The sequence below is a fragment of the Channa argus genome, chromosome 18 (genome assembly GCF_033026475.1).
Source record: "Channa argus isolate prfri chromosome 18, Channa argus male v1.0, whole genome shotgun sequence".
Taxonomy (NCBI): domain Eukaryota; kingdom Metazoa; phylum Chordata; class Actinopteri; order Anabantiformes; family Channidae; genus Channa; species Channa argus.
Window position 1 is genome coordinate 789,413 of NC_090214.1, and position 10,653 is coordinate 800,065.

The window sequence follows — 10,653 nt, forward strand, 5'->3', positions numbered from 1 at the left end:
AGGGTGGCTGCACTTTTTTTTTTTTTTTTCTGCGATTGTCCTGGTTCCTCACTGCACACAAATGTTCTTTTTCTTCTCTCCCAACAGCAAGGAGGAACCTTGTCTCTGATAGAGTGCACACTGATTGAAGAACTAGACGCCAACGACGAGGACTGTGAGTATATTTATACCAAATCATATTTGGTCCTGTTCGTACTGTCCAGCTGACACATGTTTGTTTGTAGACAATGCAGCCGGTCAAGGCTTCAACCACCTGGAGTTTAAAGTCGTGGTGGAGTCTCCAGACGGTCAGTCCTTCTCCGTCGTCCTCTTGGCTCCTTCCCGTCAGGAGAAGGCCGCGTGGACCAGCGATATCAGCCAGGTAGTTCCTGGATCAGAAGCGCGGTTGAGCTGAATGCAGCTCATAGCTCATGTTTCTCTTGTGTTTGTCTGCTCTGCTTCTCAGTGCATCGACAACATTCGCTGTAACGGCCTGATGACCAGCGTGTTTGAGGAGAACTCCAAAGTTTCTGTGCCGCACATGATCAAGTAAGAAGAGCAGATGACAGGGGCCTATAAGTCTCATCATTTGTCTCAAAAAGGATAACAATTACAGTTAACCTTTTTCAGACAAAAGGACAAAAATAATTAATAATACAATTATTACAATTATTGCTTTGTAATTAATTATAAATGAAGACAAGACCCTAGTCTCATTTAAAAGAGGGTTGTGAGCTACTATGAAGGTTTTGAGACGTGAGGAAAGGGGCCAGGATTAGTTTGTCCTTCGTCCTTAGCTGCCGGTTACTAAACTGGAATCTGTAGGTTACTGCATTATACAATGGACGTTTAATGGTGAAAGTCACTTTGCTTTGTCTAAATTTTACATGCAGTGCTGTGAAAAAGTATTTCTGGTTTTATTAAATTTTAATATTACACAAAGTTAACCTGAAAAAATACAAAATGCAGTTTTTAGATGAGGATTTCATGTCTTAAGGGAAAAAAGCCGTGCAAACCTGCCTGGCATGTGAAAAAGGTTTTGCCCCCTGTAACTAATAACTGGTTTTGTCACCTTGGTTTTGACAACTGCACTCAAGCCTTTACAATAACTGTGAAAGTGTGAGATGTGTTTTTAAAAAAGGAAACTGCATTTTCGAATGCAGGATCAGAGAACTCCTGGTTTGAAACCACAGCCCTAGGAGTCAGTGATGAGGGGTTTGCTATTGTTTCTCTGTTTAAGGTCTGACGCCCGGCTGCACAAAGATGATGTCGACATTTGCTTCAGCAAGACGCTCAACTCCTGCAAAGTCCCACAGATACGATACGCCAGTGTGGAGCGTCTGCTGGAGCGTCTGACCGACCTGCGCTTCCTCTCCATCGATTTCCTCAACACCTTCCTGCACACGTACAGGATCTTCACCACAGCTGCTGTGGTCATTGACAAGCTGGCTGACATCTACAAGAAGCCGTTCACGTCCATCCCCGTGAGGCACGTGCCCCTGCCGACCGATAGTGTTCGTTTGTGTGAACAGATTCATCCGTCCTCCCCGTCTTTTCTGTCTCCTCCTCATGTTACGGACTCATGCACCTTTACATTTTTTCATGCTCTTGTCATTTTCCCCACTTCCTGTCTTCATCTGCCACCCTGTTCCTCCTCTTTCTGTCACTGTCCCAGGATCGAGCAACATTCATGTGACCGTCTGTCCATCATGTCCCTCTGTCCTGACTACAGCCTGAAGATCACACAGCTTGCACTCGACCAGTCCAAGTAAAACCCATCAGTAGGACTGGTGATGATGGTGATTCACATGTCAGAGCAGCATTTCTCAGAGGCACAGCTACACATCCACTCTTCTCCTCTCCCCTCCCTCAGGTCTCTGGAGCTTTTCTTCGCCACCAACCAGGGCGCGTGGGGGACGGACCCATTGAACAATAAGTCCCCGAGGCTGTGCCGCAAGTTCTCCTCTCCTCCTCCTCTCGCCATCCCCTCCCGCACCACCTCCCCCGTCCACTGCCGCAAGCTCTCTCTCAGCTCCCCAATCAGTCTGAAAGTGGGAGCCTTGGACCTGTCCAACACCCCGTCCTCGTCTGCAGCCAACTCCCCCACCTCCAGTCACTGCCCCTCCATCTCCTCACCTCCTCCCACCTTAACCAGGCCCCCCTCCGGATTTTCCTCCCCTCCGCCCACCGCCACTCGCTCCCCCAGCCTGCCGCAGGCCACAGGGGTGTCCTCCCCTCCACCCATCTCCACCAAGGCCCCGCTGGACCTCAGCCACGGTCCCAGCTCCCCAGAGCTGAGCCCAGCTGCGGGGGAAGACATCAGCGGAGAGCTACCTCGCATTGACGCCTTCTGTGGGAAGCTGAGGCGAAGCATCCGCAGAGGTACGTAGCTGGAGCTCAAAAGCGTATGATCCTCGGCACAGGTGTGGGCGCTCACCTGTGTGTCGCCACACTGTTGTTCTGCTGTGAAACTGTGCTTTAAAAGCTGTTCTATTTTCAGGGTCAGAACAGCAAACTCACTGTGTACTTATTAGTAACAACGCTGTACATCCACAAACAAACCAATACATCCAACTGTTCACTGAGAGACGGAGAAGCTGTTACTGTAAAAAGGAGGCAGCATAGTCGGCATCTCAGAGGACGAGTAGCTGTCTCTGTTTGTCCTCAGAGATGGTAACATGCCACAAACACACTGGTGTAGTTACCGTACAGAAGGTAATAAGTGTTTATCACTGGTAGCTAAGCAACAGAAAACACACATTAACACACACACACCATTTTTCGCAAGAGTCGAATAATCAAACACAATATTAAAACCCAGATAAACTTGAGTAAGTCAGTAAATCTGTCATATTTCATTTTACACTAATTCAGTCATTTTTCATCCACATCACAAATGCAAAATTTCAAAACCTGTCACAGTTTGAGCTCCTCAGACTTAAATTACAGTCAAATGAACAGGTTTGAGGTTTGACTGTGGACTAAAAGATTTGGTCAGTGTGTCAGTTTAGCTCGAGGACACATTCAGCTGATTCATCCAAAGTGAAAATAACAGTGGTTGCAAACTTGGATTCATTTCTGCCCTGATAGTTAATTCTGATGTTTTAAATTCATTTTCTTGGTACTTTTTATACTTAAGTAACATTTATTATTGATTCTTTTTCTCAACCTTAAAGTCTGCAGCCGTTTTGGAATATTTTTAGCAGAAATTAGCAGTAACTTGATGAGGGCTGATACCTGAGGGGCCGTGAGTGTGGCAGAGGGGAGAGAGTGTGTGTGGGGACGTGTTGTTTGGTGCATGTGGATTTGTCGAAAAGCAGGAATGGATTGTGCTTGACGTGCTCCTGTTATGTCGTGGATGGCTGCCCGCATGCACGTACAGGCCTGTTCTTCAGTGTGACTCGTTCTCCCTCTAACAGCCGTCCTGGAGTCGGTGTCTCTGGACAAGTTCATCCCTGAGCCCCCAGCCAGCAGTGAGCCGGGCGACATGTCTCCGTGTCGCTCGCCTTCGACGCCGCGGCATCTCCGCTACAGACAGACAGGAGGTAAACACACACTTTGTCGTGTGCAGACAGAGCTGCCGCCTTTCTGCATGTAGTTATTTGTTCTTTTCTCCTTCTTCTTGCAGTCACGTCTGCGGAGAACTCTCGCTGCACTATGTCTCCAGCTTCAGCGTTTGCAATCGCCACTGCTGCAGCCGGGCACGGCAGCTCCCAGGGTGAGCGCGGCCACACACACACACACACACACACTCTGCTGCTTTATCTTCCCAGCTTCACAGTCTTATAGAGGAAGTTCAGTCTGAACTCAGCTTAACTTAACTTTTTCAGGTTTCACTAATGCTGAGAAAGCCTGTGACAAAGAATTCATCATCCGCAGAGCTGCTACCAACAGAGTTCTCAACGTGCTGCGACACTGGGTTTCCAAACACTCCCAGGTGAGTCCACACTGTCAGTGAGAAGAAGAGTCTTCCGGAACATCCTTGGCAGCTCATCATTGTACTGTTGCTGAAAACCCGAGGAGGCTTTTGTTGTTTTTGCTCATATGAAGAACATCATCCACACTTTTCTCTCTTTGACTACTGTGAACCAAACATCTCTTTCCTGTCTGCGGCAGGTTCGAAGTGTTTTACTCATCTAAAGAAAGTAAATCTCATCCGCCTTGTCCTTTTCTTCATCAGCTCCCGGATCATTTGACTATCAATGTTAAGTCCTTGCTGATGTGTTAGAGGACAAACAGTTTTAATAAAGTTATTATTGAATAATCACACAATCCTGTTGCCTAAAAACAGAACACACACGTTTATGATCAGTAGCTTTGGGTCTTCAGTTAAACTTAGCGCTTTCAGCTCAGCTGTCGTAGTCTGTCTTCACTTAAACTTGACTTTGGCTCATTTTCAATTCATCTGGCGCTTAAAGGAATTAAAATATCACAAGTATTTCTATAAATCTACAAAAGTACACGTTTACTACTTTATCGTTACTGATCCAACTAAACCTATTTCCATTTTCTGACCTTTGACACTAATTTAATCTGCTCTTCTTTTGTGTGTGTTATATTTTGTACATACAGGCCACTGAAGCAAATTACAGGCAATAAGGGAGGAAATGTATAAAACCCTGCAGTCTAAGAAAAGACGAGCCAGTCTGGACAAAAGCCATAAATTACAAGGTTTAAACAGTGAAATAAAAGCATGAAGTCCCTCTATGCAATGTTGGCTTAAGTGGAGTGATTTTTAAAACATCTGGAAACCCAAATGTCTCTTTTATACAGTTATATACTTTTGTTTTATTTAATATGTACAAATATAAATAATATGAAAATTAATCATTAGGTGTAAATGTCCACTAGAGGGCGACCTGCTCATGTGCACAGCAGCGTGTGCAGGTGTTGACATAACACGACATGGAGCCAGTTATGTAGGATTTCACAACTAGATTCATTAACAACATGAAATCAGACCGTGTACTTCGCTATTTCCCATCAGGACTTTGAGATGAACAGTGAGCTGAAGATGGGGGTGATCTCTCTCCTGGAAGAAGTGCTGCGAGATCCAGACCTGCTGCAACAGGAGAGGAAAGCAACAACAAACCTATTAAGGTAACAAGGTCCCTGAAGTAACCTTCCATATCAGGCTACTTTTACTCCATGAATGTTACGGCTTTATTTACTAGTTACTTTTGGGAGACGCAGGTTCTTAATACACAATCTGATAATCTGATGTATTATTACAGATTTACCAACTGGCACATTCAAGCACTGCACTTTACTTGTGCTGTTTATTCGTTTATTAGTTTCATGCTAAGTTACAAAGTAACTATGGTCTTAATTAAAAAAAAACATTTTCTTTGCCGTACTGACACTGTCAACTCGAACATTCATGTAACCAACCGCATCAAATTAAGTACATTCTTAATGGAGTACTTGTAGTTTTGTACTACAATTAAATTTTAGTGTGTACTTTTGTACTTCAACTCGAATTAAGAGTATTGAGTGTGGTGGTGTCTTTTGTTGAGTTTGTGTACCTCTGTATCTACGTAGTAAAAGTAGCAGTGTAGAAAAACTTTCCCAAGTGAAAGCATTCAAAGTATTTCATAAGTAAAAGCATGGACATGTACATAAAGCATAATGAGACACATGTTGTGTGTGTTTTCCTCTTCAGTGCCCTTTCTCAAGAAGAACAAGATGATGCTCAGCTAAAGATTGAAGACATATTACAAATGGTCAGTGTTACCACGTTATAAATATTACTACTAAGCCGTATTAAACAGAAGGGATTTCATGATGGAACTTTACTCAGAAAATCAGTTGTTGAAATAATTTATCTCCTGGTTGTGGAACAGAAAAGCTGCCCCCTGCTCCACTTCATCGTGGTAAGAATGATGATGTTGTTGTCATGACGACGTGACCACCAGCTGTAGTTACTGTGTACTGTAGTGAGTTCTGACACAACCCAGTTAGAGCTGGTTGCTTCCCAGTATGTGACCTTCACCCGTGTTTGTGTGGTGCTGGATTTGTTCTACATTTGTCATTTTGCGCACAAATACAAATCTACAGTACATGTGTCTGTGTGTGTGTGTGTGTGTGTGTGTGTGCGTAGGTGGAGAGTCCTAAAGCCGAGTGTTTTGAGTCTCTCTCAGCCATCGAGCTGGCAGAACAGATCACGCTGCTGGATCACATTGTGTTCAGGAGTATCCCCTATGAGTGAGTACGACACGTAGTAACTGTCCCTCAGTGGCTGATGTTTAATAGGACCTTGTTGCCACCTCCACCTGTTTTTCTGTTATAAATACAAACAGATGACAACAGACTCAAACATACACGAAGGAATTGCATCAAAAAATGACGACAAAGATTAAACGTTTTATGGCCAATTTCTGATTTTCTTGCTGTACCTGCAGTAGCACGCAGTTTGTCTGATGATGGTGAATGTCTCCTGTCCTGCAGGGAGTTCCTGGGTCAGGGCTGGATGAAGGTTGACAAAACAGAGAGGACCCCGTACATCATGAAGACCAGCCAGCACTTTAACGATGTAAGATCAATGAGCCACTATGTGGTGTCGGACAGTTTGACCAGAGCACAGTAACTTTGTCATTGCCATTTTGTTGTTGTGCAGACTGCAAAGGTTGTGATGCAACATCTCACTAATGAGGTTAATGTGCAGCAGGTTAATGTCTTGATCGGGTATAAAAAGAGCATCTCAGAAGTTGGAGAAAGGTTTATCCCAGTGCATTCACAGATCAGTTCAACAACCGAATGAGAATGACGTTTCGGTCTGAATTTTTTATTAAAATTGGGGAATTGAAAAATGGAAAAAAAGCTGCACTTTGTAAGTCCACAATTTATTTCTCCTCTCACCACAGATGAGTAACCTGGTGGCGTCTCAGATAATGACCCACACTGACGTGGGCTCCAGAGCCAGCTCCATAGAGAAATGGCTGGCGGTGGCTGATATCTGCCGGTGCCTCAACAACTATAACGGAGTGCTGGAGATCACCTCTGCTCTCAACCGCAGCGCCATCTACAGGCTGAAGAAGACCTGGGCCAAAGTCTGCAAACAGGTTGATATCGAGTCTTTTTGGTCCTTTGAGCTTATCCCATGCTTCAGCTTAGCCACAGCAGATCATTTGTCCGCATGTTGATTTGGTACCATTTTATTTTTTACGCCGATGCCCTTCCTGATTCAACCCTCCCTGATTTCTACCGGGCTTGAGGCCGGCACTGCGAGGCTGGGGATGGGCTGTTGGGGGTTCGGTGTCTTGCCCAGTGACACTTCGGCACCTGGTCAGGAGGAGCGGGGCACCAACCGCTGACCCTATGGTCAGTAGGTGGCCACTCTACCAGCTGAGCTAGTGCCGCCCCTAACAGCTGCTAGAGATCAAACTTACTTCTTCCCCGAAGCTGTTGTCATTTGCCTGTGTGTTTTCTAGACTAAGGCCCTCATGGACAGGCTGCAGAAGACGGTGTCGTCAGAGGGGAGGTTCAAGAATCTCAGAGAGACACTGAAAAAGTAAATACGGCTACATACCAAATGAATGCACATGTAAAACCTTTAAAAGTGTTCTGATGTTTGCATTGTGTTCATGTGTGTGCAGCTGTAACCCTCCGTGTGTCCCGTACCTGGGCATGTACCTCACTGACCTGGCCTTCATTGAGGAGGGAACACCCAACTTCACAGAGGACGGACTGGTTAACTTCTCCAAGATGAGGATGGTAAAGACGTTGGCTCCTCCTGCTCCTGTCTTTTTGTAATCCTTATTAAGGCCTAATTTACTGTTTGCTAACCCTCTTATTTTAGCAGCATTAACTAGACACAGTGGGCCTCGCATTCCTGCACATACTGCGGAGGCATGGCCCTGCAGTATCAGAGCTTAGGCTAATAGGGCTCTTTGTTGGATTTGGGGAAGTTTAAGCACCTCAACTCCACATTTTTCCTTCTCAAACTTTAGGACTAATGAGCTCACACTGTTACCACAATGTTCTGATGGGTCTTTAGTTGCATTCTTTTAGCAGCTTATCGTGTATGAAGTGTATTATCCCAGACTCTTGTTTTGAAAGTCAGCCGGATGCAACATTTTTAATGAACAGCTCTGCAAACACCAGCAGCAAAACTGACTGTCGGCAGCTAAAAACATGGTCTGTGACCGATGGGAGTGATCTGTCGTGCCTTTGCACAGGAATGGAAAGCTCAGCAGGCGTACAGAAGTAACTGATGGTTATGGTGTTGAGTGACATATGAATATAATTTGGATTTGTCTGAGGCGATAATCGGACTTTCTATCTTGTATCAGTAGGGAACGAGCAGTGTTTCAGATTTGTCTTAGTGCGTCGTAGTGTTTATGTTGCTTCTTACCTGTCAGAAACAAAAAATCAGTGCAGGTTGGTGGAAAGAGTCAAACTTCATTAAGCTTGTACTTTCTGTGCAGTTTGAGTTTTGCTTTCTGTTTTCTCTCTTGCTTCTTTTAGATTTCTCACATTATCCGGGAGATTCGTCAGTTTCAGCAAGCACCTTACAGGATTGAGCACCAACCCAAGGTGTGTCCAACAAAACACCTATAAATCTACTATCTGAACTCTTAATGAAATGATTACAACCTTAATTATTAACAAAATGTCTGGGCTGTCCGTCCTCCAGGTCACTCAGTTCCTCCTGGATAAGACACTGGTGATGGATGAAGATACCCTGTACGAGCTCTCACTCAAAATCGAACCCAGAGTACCACCAGGATAAAGACAGGGACATGAAACACCACCCGTTAGTTTGCTTAGGAAACTCAGGAGAAAATGTGCCTTGTATGAGTTAGATGTGTATGTTCATTAAACAGAATGAAATGTAACTGCCATAAAATCACACAGTTATGACTGTAGAAACCAACATGGTTCTAGAAATTGACCATTTGCTGCTATCACACTGTAAATACCAAACAGTCTGCCTCTGTAGTCTTGCACATACACGTTGTCAGGTGAGTTTTACATTATTTGCAAAATCAAAGCCAGAGTAATCTGCTTTGTAAGGTTTCGGGAATCCCCCGTTATTCATGTGGGAATATTATAAGGCCCCAGGTTCACTGCGTGCATGAAAGCACAGCGTATGCATGTGTCGCGTGAAGGACACAAGCAGACACCTCACCATCCCAAAAACTCATTTCAGGAAGATGTCGGGTCACCTGGTCAATGTAAAGCCTGTGCACAAAGGTCCACCTGGAATCATGGATGAACTGATTAATTGGTCAATTTCGCTGTAAACTTACATCTATCAGGTTCTTGTCAACGCTTTATCTTCAAAAAAAATCTTGAGGGAATTTAATTACATCTGATACAAATGTCCACCTGGACTCACAGATGAACTGATTAAATGGTTAAAGGATAAAGTCACTGTAAACTTGCATTCGTCCCATTCTCATCAGTGTTATACCTCAGAAATGCATTGAGGGAATTTCATTACATTTGGCACAAAACGTCCACCTGGACTCATGGATGAACTGATGAGTCTGGACAGACATGGTTTGCAGAGGCATGAAACCACTAGTTGATAGACAGAAAGACATGTAACTCAAAACCCTTGAACTTTACTCGTGCACATTCAGATGTTTCCAGTTTATCAAATGACCTCCATCCAACTGCCACACACTGAACCTGGGTCATCTGGGAAATATTTATTCTACCTTAACACTTACTCATCTGTTTATTGATGTTGATGCTCTCAGCGTTCATTTTTCTTATAATCTTGTGTTGTCTGCTGACACCGAGGGTTGTTGCAGCTGTCAATGCTGCGTCTGCATGTTACAGCACAAATCCTAGTAGTTTACAAGCTGAAATTCAAAATACAATTTTTCTTTAAAATCAAAAGCACTTCTGCCACAGATCATGTCTTTTCAGTTTTGTAACATTACTCATTTTGTACACAACACAAATCTCATTTTTACATTTTTTTTTCATTTTAAGAGTTCCAAAAGTTTTCCTAGATGCTACAAACCTCTACAGCTTCTTATCCATGTGTCATTGTTATTAGGTTCTAGTCAATGTCATTATTTAATCATGTTTTGAACCTTGTAATCGTATTTCAGTAAAATCACTGCACTGTTGGTTTGTAAAGAAGAACTGTCCATAGACTCATATAAACTTGTTTATAGCATGAAATTAGCATGTTCATGATCTTTCCTGTAGTTCACACGTGTAGGTGACTGTTGCTAAAGGTCTTTTTTGTTTTAGCTTCTTTTATTTCCTTTTCCTGATGTCAGGGATCGTTTTAGGCTTCGTTGCATCACTGTAGAAGACCCTCCCTTTCTTACACCACTGTATACTTTGATTTTCCTGTTATGCTGTTTCCATTCATTTCTTTGTATAACATACAGATATTCACACACTTCAGGCTTGAAAATAAAAACTAAAAAGTGTTGTTTCTGCTCAACTGCTAAATTTGACGTCATTCTCGCTGATTTATTGCAGTTTCCTCACGTGGGGAAACGTGTCAGACTTTGTGAGTTTCTAATGACATATGAAATCTTAAATGGAAACACTCCTTCAAGCCAGTCTGATGTCCTTAAAGCTTTCATGTGAGCTCAGCTGGCTGCAGTGTCTTTTCCTGTCATCTGGAATCATCTGAATATTGGACTCCAAGGAGCCTCGGCCTCCTGCCGTCTGTCTCGCTCTCTTTCTACCATTGTGTGTGTT

General features: G+C 43.7%; 1 protein-coding gene across 3 annotated transcripts in view; it reads left to right on the forward strand.

Annotated features, from left to right (window-relative positions):
• rasgrf2a (Ras protein-specific guanine nucleotide-releasing factor 2a) overlaps positions 1-10,390 on the forward strand; it is a 29,427-nt gene extending 19,037 nt beyond the window's left edge. The window contains exons 11-28 of one of the 3 annotated variants that reach the window (XM_067485229.1): positions 88-154; positions 225-361; positions 446-528; positions 1,220-1,468; positions 1,655-1,747; positions 1,853-2,361; positions 3,399-3,524; positions 3,608-3,697; positions 3,810-3,916; positions 4,967-5,079; positions 5,642-5,702; positions 6,080-6,183; positions 6,427-6,511; positions 6,843-7,040; positions 7,410-7,489; positions 7,575-7,692; positions 8,446-8,514; positions 8,615-10,390. In XM_067485229.1, the coding sequence (XP_067341330.1) occupies positions 88-154; positions 225-361; positions 446-528; positions 1,220-1,468; positions 1,655-1,747; positions 1,853-2,361; positions 3,399-3,524; positions 3,608-3,697; positions 3,810-3,916; positions 4,967-5,079; positions 5,642-5,702; positions 6,080-6,183; positions 6,427-6,511; positions 6,843-7,040; positions 7,410-7,489; positions 7,575-7,692; positions 8,446-8,514; positions 8,615-8,710 (2,385 nt within the window). In that variant the 3' untranslated portion in view covers positions 8,711-10,390. Of the gene's footprint in view, positions 1-87; positions 155-224; positions 362-445; positions 529-1,219; positions 1,748-1,852; positions 2,362-3,398; positions 3,525-3,607; positions 3,698-3,809; positions 3,917-4,966; positions 5,080-5,641; positions 5,703-6,079; positions 6,184-6,426; positions 6,512-6,842; positions 7,041-7,409; positions 7,490-7,574; positions 7,693-8,445; positions 8,515-8,614 lie in introns of all 3 variants that reach the window. The other 2 variants (XM_067485228.1, XM_067485230.1) reach the window with 2 other exon arrangements.
• Positions 10,391-10,653: the final 263 nt, after the last annotated feature.